This window comes from Colletes gigas, unplaced genomic scaffold (genome assembly GCF_013123115.1).
Source record: "Colletes gigas isolate AHSC1104 unplaced genomic scaffold, ASM1312311v1 Colletes_gigas_Sc00006, whole genome shotgun sequence".
Lineage (NCBI taxonomy): Eukaryota > Metazoa > Arthropoda > Insecta > Hymenoptera > Colletidae > Colletes > Colletes gigas.
This window is the reverse complement of record NW_025106635.1, coordinates 3,301,803-3,324,483: the sequence shown is the minus strand read 5'-3', so window position 1 is coordinate 3,324,483 and position 22,681 is coordinate 3,301,803. Positions and strand designations below refer to the sequence as shown.

General features: G+C 42.3%; 1 protein-coding gene and 2 non-coding genes across 3 annotated transcripts in view; 2 read left to right on the top strand and 1 right to left on the bottom strand.

Annotated features, from left to right (window-relative positions):
- LOC122395785 (ankyrin repeat domain-containing protein 6) overlaps positions 1-22,681 on the bottom strand; it is a 98,688-nt gene that overhangs the window by 36,347 nt on the left and 39,660 nt on the right. The window contains exon 4 of the mRNA XM_043393642.1: positions 14,135-14,236. Coding sequence (XP_043249577.1) covers positions 14,135-14,236 — 102 coding nt within the window. The remainder of the gene's footprint in view (positions 1-14,134; positions 14,237-22,681) is intronic.
- Positions 1,909-2,024, top strand: Trnal-caa. The gene is made up of 2 exons: positions 1,909-1,946; positions 1,980-2,024. It is a non-coding gene; the product is annotated as a tRNA-Leu (tRNA).
- Trnar-ucg lies at positions 22,532-22,604 on the top strand. Its single transcript has one exon. It is a non-coding gene; the product is annotated as a tRNA-Arg (tRNA).

Here is a 22,681-nt window from a genome sequence, read left to right as displayed (position 1 = left end):
AAGAGAGACGCTCAACGCGAGGTTTCGCGAGACCGGTCGCGCCCCACCACCAAACCACGCGTTTTCACGCACGACTTATTACAATATTTCTCGTATCCGTCATAATTTCTTGACAAAGTATTTTTCGATGCTTTCTTACACGACACGTCAATCTCCTCTTTAAACGTCGGCCATAAAAATCATTCGTTTTAGTCATAGCCACATGTAAGTCACAGAATGAATGGGCTTTGGAGTCGACGTAGGAAGTAGAACAAACGTGAAGGATGCTTGTCAACATCTGTCCGCGATATAATAAGAAATCAGCGGGGAGTGGTCGAACGCGCGAGACAATCAATGATACGCGTCCGGACGAATGCGCGACCAGCCATGCAGGTTGCATCGAACATTTGCAGCGAGTCGATCCTTCAATGCGAACTGGAATTTACGACTGCGTATTTTACGATTTTTAAAGGACCATGAAAGTCTACAAGTCCATAAAACATGGTATTCTTTCAGCTATCTATCTTTTTATTCGTTATTTAATCCCACTAGGAATTGCGCGGTTCTTCCTTATGAACACGACGAGCGGAATATTAAAATATTCTGTTTGATATTTTACCACGACGATAGGATTTTTAATTTGCCATGGTATGGGTTGGGTCTCGTGGCGACACGTATGGAAGGTGCCACCGTGGTCGAGTACTGGGTTATCCGGTTTCCAAGACCTCTAATACGTTCGCCAATCGTCGGCCATGACATTGGAGACTCCGCGTGGTCGAATCCACGGCAATAAATCGTTTATAGTACCCGTGCCCCTTGTTCCTTTTCATTCGTTCCTCTTTTTTTCGGCCAGATCGATGGACGAAGCTGGGACCTCGGGGCTCAGATAAGAATGAATTAGGACGAGCGGTAGCGATGGGACAGAACTGATACCCGGAGTATCCTGGTTTGTTTTTACGTTACCGAAACCTTCGATCGAAATAAAATATCTGACTCTTGCGTTCGTCTACGCTTTGCTCAAATTTCTCTGATTCTCTGATTGTTACAACAAAAATAGAACTATTATTTTGGAGTCCATATATTACAATAGTAATTTTTTTTAAAGAGAACATTTTCTACCTAAGAATAGTGCATCAATGAATGTCGAAAGATTGATTACTGAGAATTAATTCTAAGACCCCCGATGACGCAATGGAAATGAAAAAAAAATTTGATTCTTATTGAATCCATCGCTACGCGTCTGTCCAGTTGTATAGCATTGGAGTTCCGTGAAATCGATTTCTCGAAGAGACAACACGGTGGCTAATTTATATTATGAACGAGGAGATTGATCTACGAGACACGCGTACGGTATTATTTAGATTCACCAACATCCGGGCAGTCGTTTCAATATCGTGACAGTAGATTAATTCCAGCGATTAGAGTGTTTGCGCAAGGCTTCGTGCGTTGAAACAAGATTTAAATCACTTGCTCGTCGAATCGACCTATTTCTTCCCTACTATTCTCTTTTTAAATTCCTCTGTGCAACCATCGAATTTACGTTCCTCGAAATAAACACTTAACTAATATAATTAACTTTATGTTACTCTTAATTATTACATAACAGAATATTTTTTTAATTATTGCATTAAAATTGTAATAATTTCTGTTTCGATAATTATTAAGGAATATTTTAAGCAATTTATCGTCGATGAATTATTATGGATTAATTTTATGTTACTGTTAATTATTACATAACACAATATTTTTTTAATTATTGCATTAAAATTGTAGTAATTTCTGTTTCAATAATTATTACGGAATATTTTAAACAATTTATCGTCGATGAATTATTATGGATGTGTTATATCGTATAAATGTTTGTGTTCGATACATATTTTTAAAGCTATATACAATATATTAGCTTACAAGTTGTAAATGAAACACAATGTCAGGATGGCCGAGCGGTCTAAGGCGCCAGACTCAAGGTTTACCTTGCCCGTTCGTCGGGTTTCTGGGGCTTCTGGTCCTCTCTGAGGGCGTGGGTTCGAATCCCACTTCTGACAAATACTTTTTGCAACCTTCAATTAAGCCGTCGATGCAATTTGTTGCATTAAAAATTAATCACTTGTCCGAGGATATCAATTACTCCGCGTCAAGTCGCGGCCGATGGAGTCACGCGGAGCCTTCGTGCTTTCGCAGGTTCGAATCCCCGTGGTCATGCGACTTTTTTTTTCCCATAATATTCGACATATTTCAACATTGTCAGTTTTATCTTTCAATTATATCGATATCTTAATTTTATTAATAATTTAAACGTCACGAATAAAATATTTCTGATTAATATTCTGGAATAAAATAACCATCACGCAATTTTTGAGAAAAGAAAATGTTGCATGAAAAATAATCCAAAAAAAACATTTAATTATTTATAACTTGTACTCTATATTTACGATACTCTGTCAACTTTCGATAAGGTTTGAATACGACAGGTAAAATAAATAAAATGTATATTTTGCAAGCCCTCGAGGCTTATTATACTTAATGGATAATACGTGGCTGCTGCACGATTCACGACTATTACGAAATCCACTGTGTTTCCGAGTGAACCTGGCGATAAGAGCACACACGATCAACGATCATGCTTGCCCCTCTTCACCCAAGTCCGGTCTATTTCTGGTGTTGCTATTTTTCTTCGTTCCCACACGATTGCTAGTTACGAGGCACTATGACACAATAGACCAGAGCTGCACAATGAGTCGAGGTTTGCTCGGGAATCACGGTGTGGTGTAATAATGCCCTTAAAAGGTGCCGAGTGGCATTTCGAATAGGCGAAACGAATTGGCATATGAGCCGCATTATCTTCCTGCTGTCTCCTAATGAAATTTACAACCCTGGAAATGGACTTTCTTGGTAATGTTCCGTTAACCGTGCAGAAGACGCGATAAATACTTAAATTAGGAATGCAAATGCATACATTACAGCCACGAATTAAAATCAGTTTAATTCCTTCCCACCTTCCACGTTGTACTGTTAACGCGCATAAATGATTTACTACTTATCTTTCCCACAAGTAACAAAAAACCAATCTGAATCGTACAATAGATTACAACTACGCAACTACCATCAATTGATTAATTAAAAATCGTAGCACGTTTCGTGGATAATCAAACCGAAAACGCAAATTAAATCGTACAACGAACGAAACCTTACAGATCCATCACTCGCGAGTTTAACGAGCTTAGAAAGGGAAACGGTTAATAAAGTGCCATTAACCTTGATCCATCCGAGCATGCTAATCAACCATATTATGTCAAACCACGACATTCCATGATGGCGCGCGTCCATTCATCATCCGCGGTGTAAAAAGCGGAAACTGTCGTACGATCGATAGATCCGACGAAGAAAAGACCCGAGGCGGGCAATATCGACCTACATTAAAAGCGAAACGTCATTTGTTCCGTGACTTATGGCGCCTATCTCCGCTGGACTTTGTTTCGCGTATTGCTACAGGCACGGCTAACGAGCGCCGTGCTGTTACTGATTGATGCTGAATCGACGTTTACTGAAAAGAGCAACGATATACATAGCCCCGAGAGCTGTCCAAGCTTTCGCGCAAAACCGATGGCCATTCACCTTCTCCTTTCTAATTTCTCGGCCGCGGTAATTAGACGGACAGGGTATCATTACGGGAAGAGTTACAGCCGAGGTGGGGAATCCGTGGTTTTTACTTTTAGGCGACACCTCGTTATTAGACGAAGCTCTTTGGACCATCGCCGACACGATTTAACGTAGCGCGTATCGGTTTTACCTACGAACTAATTACCGGTACACGTGACTCCGTGCACCGGTATAATCGTTAAACGACTATTTCTATTCCGACAACATGGAAAAGGACGACGGTGGAGCGCACGTACCGACCATTATAAATATTATCTAGAAACGCCTATCTTCTTCTATCAGCGCTTTATGGAATATAAAACGAAACGCGAATTAACCAGTTCATTAGATCGCTTGTTGCCGGCGTTTTGTCGATCTGTAATTAAACGGACGAACGAAAGATAAAACAATCCATTCCCGAGTCTATTAATAAATATTATTTCGTGCTTTGACCGAGGAATAATTTAATACGCCCGTGTTATTCATAACATTGGAATTTATTGGACGATAAGCCGACTTTCGTGACTGACCGTACACCCGGCAATGAATATTAAACGAATACGCGAATGTTTTTAAGAACGTTTAAAAATTTTACCAGCTCAACTGGATGCTGGACGACCAGTTCTCACGTTCTACCGCTGCTCTAACTATAAATTAATAGCGCAAGAGCTATTTGAAATATGTATGATACGGCGATGTACACGAAAGACACGGCGAGCGTAATATATTTTCGCGAAGATCGAACGAGTCGGTTCGTTTGAAAATCGCCGAAAAATTGTTTAATTACGAAGCTACAATTTTATTTGTACGCGAGATTCCATACGCAATAGCAAATCGACGAGAATACAGTGCACCATACGTTTAAAATTAACACGTATCGCGAGGATGCTTGGTATTTTAATTACAGAGGCTTTCTTCGACCGTGTTCGCGAATACAATATCGTGTCCCGCGATGATAATTAATTTCTTTCCGTATGAAAACGTAAAATAATTCACGTAATGAGGCGGACGTGTTTTTACGACAGCAATAATTAAAAGAGGCATTTCCTGCGCCACGATTTTCCGCTCGTTCGGCGTCTTATCAATTAATTGGACCACGGATAACGGAGTAATAGAATTCCTTGCTACACTATAACCGATTAACTCGTGCCTCGTTTTTATGCAATTTGTATATCTCGATGATAACTGACAGGTAATTGATATTTACAGATTCTTAAATAACCGTACATTTATTGGAAACAGTAATATTTAAACAATGATATTCTCACTCAATCATTCGAAGTTTACAAGCGACGTTCAAACACCTACTAAGTAATCGAATATTAAATTATTCGTACCAAGCAACTCGTAATCCAAGATGGTAGAAGACACGAGAGTGAGCAATTAAATTTTGCAAAAATGTACACGCTAACGATACATAAAACGTGCGCCATTATTATTATAGATGCTAAATAGCTCGATAACCGATGCACCTTTAAACCCGAAAAAAAGAAAACGATCGTTTAATTTCAAGCAAGAAATCTTTCTTCGCATCGTAAAATATTATCTTCACCTATTCGTTCCTCAAATAACCGTGAAACGCGCTATTTATCACGTTTAAAAAAAAAAAGATCCAACAAGAAAACAAATTGATCGTATTACTTTAATGCACACGTTACGTTTCAAATTATAGCAGAGCGTGGCAAAAGCGTGAAATTATCGACGATCCAAATAAACACGTGGTTCGAAACGGCCGCGAAACACTATCGGTAGCCCTGATCGGGTGAAAGCGAACGTAAGACGGTCTATTACACTTTTTGCCGGCGATCATGATTTGTTGAACTTTCACGTCTTGGATCGCGTAAACGTATTCAAGTGCAACACGCTGGATGACCGTAGAAACTTGCGAGGGAAGCCCTTTGCCGTAGGAATGGCGAGCTTCGCCAGGAATGTAGTCCCCGGCGAACACGAAAAATGCGAATCGCAAGTAGCGTCGACGCCGGCGTCTACGACAGTGTTTTCTCCTTTGATTTTTTTCACCCGGCTCGGTGCAGCTTCATCCGCGATCGCTCCAATTGTGGTCTCGGAGAAATCGGTTTGTCGACCAGAGTCTATTCGAACAACACAGACTCCGTACCATCGAGACTTTACTTGGAATCTATGATTAATCTAAAACGAAATACTGTCTCGAGATTTATTAAGTTTCTGTAGTTGAAATATCAGAATTTATGGTAGATGTTCGTTGACAGCAGTCTATGCTAATATCCTCATTAGTCAAGACAGTTTAAGGATAAGTCGGAGATAACTGGTTTACAAATGACGACAATGACGGAAGACTACAATCTGTAACACGCAGCGTACGTATTGAAATATTGTTTTACCAAGAAATGTAATGCAAGAAGGAAGTATTATACCAACGTACCCACATTCTCGATTTATAACAAATTAAGGGAAATGTTCGAGCGGCCTACATAAACCAGATGCACATCCGCCATTTTATCAGATCAAACTGAAACAGCACACGGCAACTACGGAATAATAATTGATAGCCGAAGAGAAATTGCAATATCGAATAATTGCAAGCGAAAAAATACAGTCCCGATCGTACACTTTGCTTCTTATTGTGCACTCTAGTTTACCTTTCGATACACTTTTCTTACGAACAGCCTACTTTATGGACAAGAACAGAATCATTACGTTCTGCCTGGGTAAATATATCTACAACAGAAATCGATCCATCATCGTCCCATTTTCTTCTTTTTGCGACAGTAAAAGTGTACGATTAATTGTGAAAGGGGTCGTTTGTTTTCTTTAGGCAGGAAAGAAGGTTTTACTGGTACCCAGATCTTGTTGGAAGCTATGTTTCAAATCTACGAAGACTTTCAAAACACTCGAGACTTTCGAGAGTTAAAAGCATGGAATCCCCCGTAGTTTTAAGAGCTTGGGAGTCGAGATTTTCGCCGGATCTTGTAGAAAAATCCAAGCAACCGGCTAGAAAGTAGGTTCGGGATGCACTTGCACGGCGCACATTCCCGCGTATCCATTTCCTTGCACGTGAATCTGGTTGCGAATACCGATTAAGGCAACGAAACGTTACACCGAACATCGTGCCGCGGACTTGCACTTTCGCTACGCGAACGATTAAGTGCACGCTAGATACAACAATTTCTCTGAACCCTATTTACAGAAGCAATTTATGGGGGTAGCCGCGGAGTAACCGGCGATCAATAAAGAATTCACGGACCCAGCGCTCGCGTGTTCGTGCACAGCGAGCGCGATTTATAAGGTATCGAGCCCGTTTCGTTTCGCATTAGTTAACGATTACACATCGTTTAGATCGTGTTTCTTATCGTTACCGCGGCCCCGTGTTCTTTGGCCGATTCGAAGGCCGCTGCTACGGCCAGACTGTTTCCGTCGTGCCTCTTCTTTTTTTTTTACGCCAAAGAGGAAATCGAGCGGTCGTACGAGCACTCCGTTCGCTATTTGCGTTTCGTTTAATTTCTACCTACCCGTTTATGAATCGCATTAACGCGAGGACTTTATCTTGATCACTTCTGCGCGCGGCCAGTCGCGAGATTCTGAGATCGCCGATCAGGGTTGATATCATTGCCAAATTTCATTTTATGGAATTATCAAGCTTTCGAGTTGAATTTCAGCGTGTCTACTTCGAGCACAAAGAGCAATATTCCGGATCTGCTGGCCGGAATCATCGATAAGACTCGTGCAATAGATCCTGCTTTGGAAGCTATTCATTAGTCGAACAGAATCTGCTAGATCTAATTGTCTACTAATAAACTAACGATCAAGCGGAGACTGTTTCAATGATTAATAGCGTCACGCCTGCGACGGGATCTATTGGATGGGCTTTATCGATGGATCCAATTAGCACATCCGGGACGAAGTGGAGTAACATTACTATTTGATCTGAAAGTATCATTAAGAGTTGAAATGTTATTCTCGATATACAAATAGGTATAACCGTTTATAAATAAGTGTGTTATTTTATAGAATTAGTGTTATGTCTGTATACGTATGATACAAATTTATTTACTATTTCCTAATTAATTTTCACCCTGAGCACCACTGGTGAGGATCAATGTTCAAAATGGCCGGTGGCTGAGGGTCTCATAAGCTAAGATTATCGAAGCAGTCTGCGTCCCGACCGGACATTGGATTTACATTTACATATATTCGAATACACTCGTGGTACGATGAAAAGACTCGATGGCGGAAGCGTAAGTCAGTCGAACGCAGAAGAACGTTCACGAGATACGCGGCGCAAAACCTGATGGTTCGCGAATGGACGCGTGTTCGTGCATCGTGGGTTCTTGCTCGACCGCTCAATGATCTTGCGCTGTTACGCCAGCCCTCGTAAGTGAATTTAGAGCACTCCCGGCGCGCTGGTACCGAGCAACTTTTACGATCTAGTAATTTCAGGCTTTACCGCGGATCGACAATTTCCGAGTTACCGTCGCTACGTGTCGTGACGAACGATCGCGTGCTTTCAGACGCGGTTTACTTAACATGCGTACCTCATGTGTCGCGGCCTCGGTCCGTTTCTGCACGAGATCGCGGCGATCGTTCGCGTGGGTACTCCGCTATTCAATTGAATACGCGTTTAAACGAAACCAAACGAGGAAGACGTTAAGATAATTCGAGGCGCGACACTCCCACCTGCAACTTTCGTGTCCCTGGACCCTCGAGGGCACCATAAACGCCATATTCTGTTCAAATTAACGCGTAAACACTACGTAAGCATCAAGATGCTCACAATTTTTTAATTAGTGTAAGTTAGGGTAAAATATTCGTGGGGTCACTTTAATGTCCACAAATTTCTTCAAAGCGAAATATTTATATTTAGACTTTAGGTTTTACACATTTGAAATGTTCTCAAAATAGTTTATAATTTATCCCTATACGTCAACCTTCAAATTTAATTTTGAATATGGTCCAATGGAAAATGGAAAATGGCACTCAACCATCGTGAAGTCGATGTTATAGAGACTAAGGAAATTTATTCACAAATGTTTTAAAAATAATTTACAATTTCTCCCTATACGTCAACCTTCAAATTTAATTATGAATATGGTCCAATGTTTAATGGAAAATGGCACCCCAGCCACCGTGAAGTCGAGCGAGGGAATTTATTCAGAAAAGTGTCAATGCCATACATCAATCCCGTACACTTTCTCGGCTCTTTTCCGTCGTGGTGACGGGAAAAAGTTTGACACAAACGACCCTTTTAATTAGACGTCGCCGCGCGTAGTCCTGTGAACCGGCGTCGTTATAAGTGGTATCAGGAGAGCGCTCGAACCGAAAGCGTAGAAAAACCGAAGTGGATCACGCGTCGCTGGCGTATAAAGAAAATCTCTGTCGCGAACATGGAAACCGGGCTCCGACCGGGACGAATCGATCGACTTTCGCGGTCAAGCGTACCGGCCATAAGGCGTTGTAAATGTGACAAATGAGACGAAGAGAACCAGCGCCGTGATCTCGAAGCGTCCGCGGGAAATCGTCCCTCGCCGTTCACGCGTTCGAGGACCCTTTGTAATCGTGAACTTGTGCTCGTTCCAAGTACCAGCCGGTCTCTAGCCACTGGAAACCTCGTCCAACGTTCTCCGCGATACTTTGGGAATTAAATCGTCCGCCCGTCGAGGCTGAGGTCAATTAAGACATCGAACCGACGGGACCAAGGCAAATGATTTCTACTTAGTATACCTAAGTGGCCGAAACAGTCCAATAACTTGGGATTTGGAAGAAACTCGCTTCGTCTCGAGCCGACTGTTCCAATAATAATAACGATAATGCCTCTTTATTGCAACGAGATTGTAGGGAAAAGTAGAGACGAAATATTGAACGAGGAGATTTCAACTTCGTTTGAATGTTAAAATCTTAATTCTGAGAGTATCAGAGAAAAGTGAAGCGTCGCAAATAAACGTTTCTTCGACTCGAGTCGGCGGTTTCTCTCTTTCGCGATCTGAAGAGCTCTCGAGACGTGGCGTTTCGCAAGAATCTCCGATGCTCCTTTATGTTCGTCTGTCAAGGATGTTTGCGTAGTCGCGAACGCGTCCTTCTGATTCACCGATTCGCATAAACGGATATTCAATGTAATGGAAAAGCTCAGCTTTGTACAAAGTGTAATTCGTTGGAGGATCTGTGGATTCTTCGAATGTTTAAAGAAATTGGAATATGTAATAACAAAGATCGATGAAGCAGTTATTCATACCGCGACGGAATTCTCGAATTCCGTCGTTCGGCGTTTCGCGATTCGCGCGTTTCATTTTGTCCAATTACACGGCGAAAAGTAACGACGGTCGTCCGCGTTTTGAGCCGCGGAATGCGGTCTCCGAGCACGAACGGAACAGCTAGCAAGAAAATAGTGTCCCGGCGCGTCCAGCGAACTTATACGAAGCCGAAGAAACTGCCACGAGGTCGTGACAAAAGACTGCTGTCGGTGGAGCAAGCAGTCCCGTAAATTCTTACGCGCAACAGGAAGAAAATTATCGCTGTTCCTTCTTAATAGCAATTACCAATTTTTTTGCGACCCGTTACGTTAGTCGACCGCGGCTTTAACGTCCAAGATACGCTGATTAGTGTAAGTACTTTCTCTTGTACGCTAGAAAGCGATTTATCACTTTTGGAAATACAGTAAATTCTCGTTCAATGAAATTCTTGCGATATCGAGGCGCTCGAAGAATGTCCCATCGCTCTACGATTTATTTTCGGTGTTCTATTCCGTAACAATTGCAAGGAAAAAGTACTACACTCGTTGTATTATCTCTAAGCAATCGCGAACAATTTTTTGAATGCAATCGAGGAATTTGGTACGTAACATTGATCGTTAGTTTTGGAAGTAGTAAGTACATAATGTCAGAGATTGTCGAAGTAACGAAATAATATTCTCTAAAGGCTTTGTTAGAAAATCCGTAAATAGCAGTGGGGCCTAACTTTCCTTTTGCTCGCGTCGAATAACCCTGAACGAAACGATTCAAAACATCCGAATGAAGCAATTATCAGCGCGCGGAGTCGCTCGGGGGCAGATCGCGATGCCCGTTAAGAATACACGAAAGCGCGTATACCGTCGAGGCAGCGAGGAGACAGAAAAAATAAGATAGAAAGGGAAAGAAAAATCGAACGATGCGCGCATTACCAACAAAAATCTTGTAAATCCCCTCGGAAGAGACTGTCGAACGGCGTCGAGCATTTCAACGACGTCGCGTATCTGGCATTCGAATCTCCGTCGCGCGCGAGTCTTCGATTCTCTTTTCCTCTTATCGGGAACGAAAAATCGAGGCTTTCGCGGCGCCGTGCAAAAAGGACATAATCGAAATTTCAAGAGTCTCGCAGGGGTCGTGGTCCCGAAGAATGCATATCCTGCATCGAGAGAAGGAAAATGGCCGCCGTTCGAGGCAGCGTTACCAGCGTTTCTTTTTTTTTTTTTCTTACCACTATCGACAATCGATTCACGAGCCACGATAGCTACCTTCGACGTTCCGCTTTTTGTCTCGTCGCGAATCTTTTGACATTTGCATCTTGGCTGCCGCGAATACGCGGGATGCCGCGAGATATCGGGGACGTCGCCTAACCGGATAACATCGTGAACGTATTGCAACGGGACAGAGATAGAGGGACCAGAGGGTCCAGGACTCCCCGTCGCGTGAAATTCTGCGTCGAATCTCGTTGGAAAATATCAATAATTTTAGGACGAGAGCGTCGACACCAATTAAAGCTTGCACGCAAATCTCATCGAGCGTGGCTAATTATTATTCGTGACGGAATTCAGGGGGAACCGTGTCGACGACGAGGCTGTAGCAACCTTTTCCCATCGCGGTGATCGTTTCTAGCTTGACGAGCCGCGTACACAGCTTGAATTTTATTCGACGGAAACCGCTCCGTTGGTTTTTCTAACGTGCGTACGCTTACGCGGCTCGCCCAAAGAATTCAAAGACCCACGAGTCGTGCTCGTCCCTCCGCAAAAATAATGAATTCCCCCGTCTTCTTGCGCCAAGTGCTTCCTGAAATAACCGATTCGTCTTACACGCGTACCCGTCGAATTCCGCGAAACTACTCGAAGGAGACAGAGAATAAATATTTTCTGCCGGTTAATGCCATACATTTACGGCCTGGCGCAGACCGCTCCTCCCATCTTAAGTACGTGCCTGATGCTCATTAAATGATTCGACCGATACGACGTATCATTATCGGCGCGATAATAATCAATCGAGGATGCCTCGATCCGCGCGCGTCGCGGATTATAATCGAGTACCAATCGGTCCTAGCCGCTGCGTTAAAACGTTGCGTCATCCCCGCAAGGTGAACAAAAATTCAAATTTTTTAGCGTAAAACAACAGTTAAAAGCCTTCGAAATAATATGGAAGAAACACCAGCAGTTAAAATGTGATGATCTATACATTTTTAATTGTTAATAAAATATTCGAACAAACGTCGTGTACGGGGCTCGAAGGGCTAATTGTATTTTTTCGACGCGCTGTTTCGTGTACCATTTTTCCCCACGAAAGATTGCAAACACCGTTTAAGAAAACATTAACCGCGTTTCGCGGCAAATTCGAAGATCAATCGCCGTTCGTCATTAAGACGCAAAATGTACACGCCTACCGTGATTTTCGTATCGTTTATATCGCGTGTGTGAGTTTCGTTCGCGAAATTGCAGCTGGAAACGACACGAACACGGGGTAAAGTGTCCTCTGGGGTAAGCCGAGCCGATCGACGGATGTGTTCCTTAACGCGAAACCGGATAAACGCGATACAATATCGGTAATGACAGCCCATTAAATATTTTACGACGTAATGATAGCGTCGATATCGATCGGTATATACTCTGACCTTTCGAAACGCGTAGTCGACAAGATAATCGTCCAAGAAAGCAACTATGTACCAACGCGGTTCGTGTAACGTTTACTCGGCCCGAGCACCCGGAGAAAGATTTTGCATTCGATTTGCATACGATATTAACGAGACTCGTAACCGAGTGTCGATCGAACAAGCAGGTACAGTCTGTTCTTTAACAATTATCGCGTCGCATTCGAGACACGATCGAACGCGATTAAGATTCACGGATGAACGTCGATCGTGATCGTTGCGCCGGGTGAAAGTTATCGCACTGTCAGAAATTAGGTGGAGTTCCACGGAATCTAGGTTGTACGAATAACGTTGTGGTATTTCTAATAGTAATTAGCACCAGGACGTGCGACCAGAGACGAGATATATGAGTAGACCTTACATTCAATGTATTTCTTCGTCAAAATTTTTGTCTAATCCTCTTTTGTAGGTATTCATTGGGCTCTACTTCATAAATTAATTGATTCTAAAGAATCTTATACGAAATTTCATCGTACTTCTTATCACCAGAAATAAGTAGAATTTATAATTAATTCTCGTCAAACTAACATTGAAAATGTACTCCTAGAAAGTGCAGTATTTCCACAGAACCTTCGCGTACATATTCAGACGCCAAATGGTAATATCGATGGAGTTGCTCGCGGTTGGAACTTTCATTAGATGAAAACGGAAAATTCGCTCGATTTCTCAATTCGCTCACGTCGATTTCGCCCGTTTACTTTCGTCGATTTACCGGGAACCGTGTTCCCGGTCGTCGTGGCTTTATTCCCTCCACATAATTGCATCTATCAAACAGCCACGTCGTCTCGGATTTATATCCAAGCGAGTGTCGCGTTTACGTTAACGGGCACGAACACGTCGCGGGCATTACGAAACGCGTAACGCCGGCGCAAAACGAATAAAATCCGAGCCCCCGAGGGATCAGCATCGAGAAAGTGATAAAAGACCGCTGCCAATGCGGTCGCGCAAAAATTCTCGTAAATTGTTTCTTATAAAAGAACGCGAACTTATTGCCATCGTCTTCGCTCGGTCTTGGTAGCGATTTCTCCTTTCCGCTTTTTTTTTTTCTTCTTTTTCTTTTTTTTCTTTGCAGGGACCGCGTGCTGGGTGCCGCGGGCTCTTATTACGGAGATACGCGTATCAATGTGAGTATATTCTCGCGTTCCGTTCGCGTAAAGGGTCGCGCAAAGCGAACAAGAAAAACGCGTTTATGCGTTTCTGGCGTGCGCGTTGTGCTTTTCCGTGGCGAACCCCGCGGCTCCGACACGAGCACCCTTTACAACGCATACTTCTCGAAAATATTGCAATCGCTATAGCGAGCTGGCGTCCCCGCGCGTCCCGTTACCGCCGAAATAATGGCGCGTCAGGGAACGATTTCGCGCTCCGAGTGTAGCGTCGCGCTTTGTCGCGCATCGAAATCACCCGGCTCGAGGCTGGACAACGGAAGGCAACGTTTACGTGTCGCCATAAAAGACGCGCAGCATTTGGAGAATGTAAAACGCTCGAAAGCCCCATTGGCACGTATTGAACCAACATTTTCTAAAGCGGGCATTTTACAATCCACAAGAGACCCTATAGGAAAATTTTTATCATTAAAAATTGCGATCTTCTGGGCAGAAACATGGACTGTTTTTGTAATTTTTTAAATTTTAGGACTTAAAGATCGATATCAACTCACCACATTGTCTTGGCGAGCGATGTCTGAATTATGCTTCAGCAGCAATTGGACTACCTCCAAGTGGCCTTCCGAAGCTGCCTTTTGCAAAGCTGTGATGCCAGTCTGGAACAACATTAGAGAAACTATTAATACTTGGTGGCTCGAGTAACGTTAGAAGCAAGAACTGCTCGTTCTTTGCAAATATTTCTCGGTAAACGTTCTTGCCCCGATGTCTGAAACTCTTTGATCTGATTCATACATGCACCACGAGGATTCTCAAGAATCCTGACAACTTTCTAAACCATGAAAGATTTATTAGCCGCTTTCCTTTACTTATAAATATTGCAAATACTTAATGCATTGGTTTTTTTATCGTTTGAAATGCAGTTATTCGCGTGGAACGTGCCTAAACTAGAGATCCTCTGTGTTGAGCTTTTTGCTGGAAATCTGTAATTTACTTCGTTAGGAAAATATTTGATAAACATCGTACGCTCGGAAAGAAATATCTCTCTTGCCTCTAATAGAGTCTTTTTGTTTTACGACTTCCTCCCGACATTATAATTTGTCTATTTCTTGATCAACTCGGAACCGAATTCCATCACCTCATGGGAAAAAAGACATAAAACGGGACAGGGTAATAAAACCAGCAACGCAGGCGTTTGAATGTCATTAAAAGGTAGCAGAGTCACAAACTCCGGTTTCGAAGACTTTTCGTACGGTCACAAATTAAGCAATTGTATGGCCGGAGGATCACGTTATCTCCGTCGTCCCTCGAATGGGTCCTGGACGATCGTATTCACGGGGAAAGGTTCACTAAAGATACAGACATTCCTAAGTAGCCCACGGACAAACGGTCTAGACCTGAGAAAACTATCACGCATAAATTGTTCAGGCTGTCTCGCGCGCTCGGTCTTCCACGCGGTGTTTGTACCGTTACGGTGAAAATGGAAGAAAAAGACGCGTAACGTACAATCAGGGTTTCTACGTGGGCGTTAAAAAGGATCGGTATCCACCGGTTTTAAAAAATTTCGCGCCAGACGAACAATATCTCGGAAAAACCGGACACTATCGTTGCTATAACAAGACGTACTTGCGAAGCTGTGTATATTTTATTAATATTTTTCAGGCTATTGAAACAACAATTTAAAGAGTACGTAAGTGGCGGACGAGAAACTTGTTCTCTCGCATCCGTTATTTGAAACACGTCTGCTTATCAGAAAATCGGGCTCCACGATTAACTTATCGTACGCGCGATGCATGATAATCCCTACGCGCAATTAAACTACGTAAAAATATCTAGACGCAGAACACGAAAGCCTGGCTGCTGGCTAGATTCGTGGCCGGATACGGGACGAAGGCGTTATCGAATCTACCGATGTGCCAATCAATACATCCACGTTATTCAATTGCGAAACTCCTGGCAAATAAGGTACACGTTTCCATTGAAATTTTTCCCTGTTGCAACAGTCGCGAGGGGACTGTAGGGAATAATAACTTAATTGACAGAAATTGCGATTTCCCTTTCAGGTTTACGTATTGATATATTTAAAAGGAGTCGAGGAACATTCCAACGTTTAAAGTGGCGAAACGAACGAAGGAATGGGGTATTGTGTTTTCTCGTTTCGTGGCTCGTGGGTTAGTGTATCATCGAGATCACGCGCAGACAAATGACCGGTGAGACTATTTGACGTGCCAAGATACTACCGTCTTACAATCAGGACAACTACGACGAAGACATATCAGGATCTTGCCAATAATTCCAACGCGGTAGGTACTCGACGCATCCTCCATAAATCATGAAGCTATCCCTTCGAGCGAGACTTCGCTCCCCTTCGCCAATGGCCGCTGGTTTACAACGGGGAGCGAAGAATCATTGACAAGCTTCTACATGAAAATCGCGAGTCTATCGCTGTAAATGGAAAACTTATTTTTTTCTTTTTCTCTAGCGGGGCGTATGCGGATGCGTGACGTGTGCACTCATGAATCATTCAAATTGCCGCTGAGTGATGGAACTCTCGCTGCGAGGTACGATCTTTCTTTAACAAGGAGAAAACTCGCGCCGATTCCCTTTTCTGGACGCTCGACTGGACTCGCCGTTTACTTAATTTTAACGTATTTGTAAATAATTAGGGGCGAGTTTTAGCCGTTGACGGGCAGGAGACGCATAGCCCTGCGATCGGGGAACGTCAACTTATTCCGACGCTTATTGCTCAGTCCGCACGTGCGATCTGAAATTGCTCAATTTGTTTTTACGCTGTAGCCATAGCCTAAGACAGAGGGATCGGATAAACTTTTGAACTTAAGTGACTTATATCGTTTTCAATTCTCTACTTCTCATCTTTCACATTCCTATCGATATAGTTTGGATGGACTTTTCAAACATTTTCTTTGTTTTCTTTTTCTATTTTTTAATTAATTTATTATCCAAGTGAGCCTGAAAAGTCTTGTGAATCAGGCTTTAAGGTTGGTTTCGTTCGACTTGTACACTCTCCTGACCGAGGCTGGGACGGAGACCGCAAGCTAACCACTGGTTAATTAATACTTATTCGACTCCGAGGCATTCATTTCCGTAATGACAGTGAGGAACAAAGGGCAACTTTACGCTCGGCGCGCATTTTATTAGCACTCGGGACCAGCCATAGCCTGGGCGCACAGTTTCCACAGCTACGAATGACCGACGACGACCATAAATGTCTGCATAAGCAAGCAAGCTGTAAAAACGGATTCGCGAGGCTAGCGAATCGTTACGGACAATATGTCTGACCCGTTAGATAGTTGTATATTGTCGGAATCTTGGAATAGTTAATGCAACATGGAGCATAATAATTTAATATTTATTAAATGTTCAAAAAAATTTTATTATCGTAAGATTGACTAAATTTTAATATTTATTGGAAACGCGAATCGACACTCGATACATTCGATATCGAACGTTTCGTAAACATAAACGAATTTCTTGCACACTTTCCAAGACTTGTCTGGCATGTTTATTGAACGCTTTTCGTTTTCTTTGCTTTGCCGGCAATCACGTGGCTTAAATTATAAATCATGAAACTTGAAACCGAACTGTGAAACTTGATGTTAGCTTGTCCGGGCGTATATCTTTGCTAACGGACTAAAAATGGAAGAAAAAGACGTCGACTCATGCTTCTTAATAATCCTTACTGTCGCGCGCGTTCGGTAAATTTATTTTGATTTCGAAAGCTTGTTAACTGTCAAAACGAATTTGTAAAATATTTATTCGCGTATCGAATTTATTTTCAAATTTATTCGTATAGACGACGCTTGCCGTATTAAACCGTCGATATAAAAATGGCGGGGGACAGTGCAGGCATAATTTCTGCAAGGATATATTTCGTTGATAGTTTCTTTTCTCTTTTTTATTATTTAACGTTACTTCGAACGCCTGCTGTCCCGTAGGAAACACACAGAACTGTTTCACGAAGGCGTCGATTTCACGCGACGTTAACTCTAGTAATAACCGAACCCTCCAACAAGAAGAGGAACATTGTTAACGAAGATTGTGTTAATACAAGAGCTAACGTCCCTTCACCGCCCAAGGGAACCTCTGTGTATAAATTAACCCATTATCTTAATTACGACGACGATCTTACTGCAGGTGAATAAGTCTTGCGATCGTATTTTTAAAATATTTATGCAAATATAAAAATCAAAAATATTCGAATAAGAATTGTAATAAAAAATACATAAACCCCAACTCATAAAAGCAATCAGCCAGGCAATTATGCACAAGAAATAATTGATTACGCGTTATATATATTTATTGCGCAGTTCGTTGCAGAGAAAGCTCTTAAATGCTGTTCGACTGTATAAAGGCTCGATCTACCATTTTTGAACGAGTTTATTAAATTGTGGTCAATAAATCGACAGTAAAATATCGTATCGTTTAGAGTGTTCTGTGTGTTACAAATTCGAGCGTTTATAATTATCAAAGCATCGGTAATAATTAATTTACGTGGCGATTAACATCACTTCTCTCACGTGTAAATGTGATATTATAAAATTCGACTTTTTCCTATCATTGACCAAATTTGAGATGCAGCCAGTCTTAATTGCGCGACTCATTCCGTCATATCGATCGTTTGTGCAGGAAGTGCACGTCGTACGGATGCAACCGATAAAAGGATGCACGTGGTGAGGTCTTTTTGCAGGAAGCATACGTGGACTTCTCGTGTCAGCTGTATACCGGACATACTTAATCCGAGAGGGGGGGATTAGGTCCAAGCATGGGGCCAGGTTTCTCCCTTGTTAATCTTTAAAAATGTGAGGATGGAAAGCTATGGTGAACGCTTCACGACAACTAATAAGATACGGCGATTATTTGATCATCGACTGGCGCTTAAGTATGATAGTGTCGTTCGTCGTTTTACGACGTCCCTTCGTATATACTTTATCTATTTTAACTCGTAGATTCCCTAAAATACGATCGTATATTTCTAAAACGCTCTGTAAAATCAAGAAAATCAACGTTACGTAATCGATGAGTCCCTCGAACGTTAGTGAGAATCTACCTTAATTAAGTAGTACGCGTGCGTACGTCGATTCTAATAAGCCAGGTTAAGTTCAAGTGACAGTTATAAAATGGACGCTGACGAAGGTTGCAGGGGAGCCTTTCGTATTTCAGTCACGATCAATGAGTCAACGATGCATGAGTTTACGTTTTAATGAATAGACAGGGCGTTTCATAAGAGGCGTATGTAATTCCAGGTGCGATTCACACATGCCTATGATAATAACAAAGTACAGTGTCAATATTTGGCCAGCGAGAATTGGTTTACTAGTAACGCTTTTTTTAATAATTAACGAAGCGTTTTATATTTCTAAAAATTCACCGTTACTTTTGAGTAAATTTTACGTTCGTGCAAATAGGCCGCGCCTGAAATTTGCGTCCGAGGATTTACGAGCGAAGCGAACCGTTTACCAAGAATTGTAATATTAAACAAGTAGGTCATAAAAGAAAATGCAGTTTCGCTACGCGGGCCCATTACCGGTCTATCCAGTAAATCCATTTTGACGTTGCGGTATCGATCATTACTAACAGGGTTTACCTACAAGGCAGCGGGGCCCTCGAACCGACGCGAGACGAACAGGAAGATATTTCTCTCGCAACAAAAAAATAAAAAACAACATTCTGCAGGAATTATGAGAAAACTACGCGAGATGAGCCATTGTGGATCTCCTGTCGATCAGGTAACAGCAGGCTACTTGCACGATTCATGAATTACTGGTAAAGGATACTCAGACCATAGCTTCTTCTCGATGTTTGCGTTCCTGGAGTCGCATCGACGTTCCAGCGGAATAACTAATCAAAATTGAACGTTCGAGGAAAATTTCACGATATCGATGTTTAAAACACGATCTAATTATTTCGAGTAGCAAATGTTTCTTGTTTTCAGGTTCGTCTCAGAGGGTTTTGGCGAGGATTTTCGAGAAATTCGTGCTGGAGAGATTTATCGCGCGAGGGGTTAATCGCGGTCGATTCTAGGTCCTAGGGTACAAAGCGCGAATAAATCACGATGAGCGGATGCGTCGCGGCGAGCGAGGAAACACTTGTTCGCTCGAAACAACCGTGAACGGAGACAATGGCCCGCTTTCACCGGGGCAATCGGTCCCGGGTATCGCGCAGTAGCCGCTATGGCAGCCTTTCTGGTCGCGTTATGCCACCCGTCGTTAGTTAACGCCATAAATGGGAACGGGCAGCGGCTATGCGAAAGTTCATGATGCACGTTGTTACGTCAATTACGCGCTTTAGCCCGTTGCGGGCTTCCATCACGTAAACGTTCAAACGCGCGACGTCGCTCGCGGACGTTTCGACGTCCTTTACGCTGCACTCGCGGAGGAATCTAAATTAACCGGGGCCCCACCATAGCCCTTTGTTCCATCGGTGAACCGCTCACGGTTTACTTTATCCTCCATGCGTATTCCATTTTATTTGTTATATATAGTGCTGCCTATTTTCATGCAAACGAATCGCGAACGCCGGATTTCACGTCTACCAAACTCGAATGGGAACAACAACTGCGCTCCAAACAAACCATGCACGTGGTTGCCTACTCTAAGGAGCTTTTTCTCACTGACCCACTGATTTGGTATTATTATTCATTTATTAACGGAAATAAACCCTTTAGTACAAAAGACGTAATGTGCATGGAACTAGACATGTGGATTTTACATAGTCAAATATAAAATTTTAATAAAATAAATTAATTTACAATACTTTGCAAAGATAATTTTAGACTTTCTAATGACTATTCAATTATATAGGTTTTAGTGTGTACAAAATCATTTTATTTACACAATTCTGCTTCAAGCAACTATGCTGCACGTGGTTACCTACTGTGAGGAGATTTTTCTTACCGAATCACCGACTAAATTGAAACTTTGTGCACAGATTTCGACGTCTTTTTTACGAAAATGTACCATTGTTAAATGGGAATGTGTTCCTTTGACAAAAAAGGCATCCCCGACTGGGAGCAGGTAATTTTTCTATCACGGAAGGGCAAAAAGTTTGTTCGTGGGAAGAGAAGTGTTCCGTTTGCCGCCAAAGTGGCGATATAAAAGGTTCATTAGCGTATGCTTGTGGAAAGTTTTCGGCTGGCACGTCTCTATGAAATAAATATGTTGTACGGGTGCGTGCAGGACGTTCACAGAAATACGTTCTCCCACGCACGATCGACGAGTATCCGGAGGAGTGTTTAATGTATTCACCCCTCTTTCCAGAAGAGTCGGCCGAGGCATGCTAATTGCCTTTTGGACAATAGTGGGATACCGCGTTGGCATGCGATTCTCTGAGCACGTTCCACCTTACATCGGGAATAATTTCGTTTGACTTCAGCCTGCGCGTGCGATTTCCGAATCCACGCGATTTCGGAATTCTTATCGTCGCCGCGGATTCTCGAAAAGAGAAACCACGGGGCTTCCGTGCCCTGTAAATCTCTGACAGAGATACCCTAAATACTTCGCTGCTCGTCGATTCTTCAAAAATTCCAAGGACAAGCGTTTCAGCTAGAATCGGTTTTGTCCCCCTTTCGTCGTCCGAATAATGGCGAGATGGCGAACGCCAACGACAATGTAACATTTGTCTAACTAACAAGCTGCACACCGAGGCGGGAACTGTTAAATCATCCTGTATCAAGTATATTTACCGAAGGATAAAACGTCCGTTGCTCTTCTGAATTTATTGCGCGGCCTTGATTTATCTCGCGACGAGGATCCCTGTTAGCCGTTTCGTGTGCGCGTCGGAACGAAAGAAACCCGGCAACGGGGCAACGCAGAGGGCCCCGCGTATTTATCGTCGATCAAACGCGTATATCTGCATGCGAAATTGTTTTTGCGCGCCGCGATGACCACTACGTTTCTGCGGGAAGCATGCACGGGGCCGCCGGAGGCGTCGTCGGCATCGAATGCTTCAACGATAATTGCCGCGTGTCTAGCCTCCTCGTCGTTATTTTCATTAAGTCCATTTCGGACGTGGTTATATCCGCTCGTTGCTGAATCGGGCAAGACGAACCACCCAGCCTCCTTTAACAAGATTTAATACTTCCTCGATCGAACAATGGGAGGGGGGTTCCTTTTATAAATTTTAACGATGATTCTGGTTTGTCGCTTCAAAACATTTCTCTGTGTTTTTTGTCAGACTAAAAAAAATACCACGAAAGGGTTAAGTATAAAAATCTGTAAATGAAATCAGAAATGATATGTGAACATGTGATGGTTAATTTGTAAAGATCGAATGATAAGACTCTATGATAACTAAATTGCATAATACAATATGGAAATTCCAACATAGAAATTGCTACAGAAAGCTGATAAATTAATTTCAACATTGTTAAAACGAAATAAGAAACATACAGTTACCACCGTGCGGGGCACTCATTTCACAATGAAATCATACCATTAAGAAACGCCTATGTGCGTTTACCGCACATGCCAGATAATTCCAGCAATCTCTCAAACCTCTCACAAAGGAAAAAATTGAAGAAAATTAGTAAAATGCAGCTTTTAAATATGCATTGATCAGAGGTAACGAACCTTCGATGTTCTTATAAATTTTGGAGCACAAATATAATAATCTATCGTCCTATACAAAAATAAAAGATGCATACATATTTTCTACATATTTACAACTTGATTGATATCAAAAAGAATTTTAATTATATTCAAATATTTCGAGGAATTATTAAATTGCATATTGCAATGTACTTACGTTTGGAGTATTTATCGTTCACTTTATTTTAATCTTTTGTTACATCAAAAGCTGCAGAAAATGAAGAATTCGAAATGTAAGTTCGAGAATTGTGAAATAGGACTGAACAATTGTATAATAATCGCGTTCGAAAGTGATTTGAGGTCTCGGTTGACATAGAGTTATCATGTTTGGGGTAGCTACCCTTAACAGACCGTGTGGCCTAACGGATAAGGCGTCGGACTTCGGATCCGAAGATTGCAGGTTCGAATCCTGTCACGGTCGAAATCTTTTTTTTCCTTTTTTTCGACGAAATAACACATTTACGATACCATACGACAGACCTCGATAGATGAAAGTTA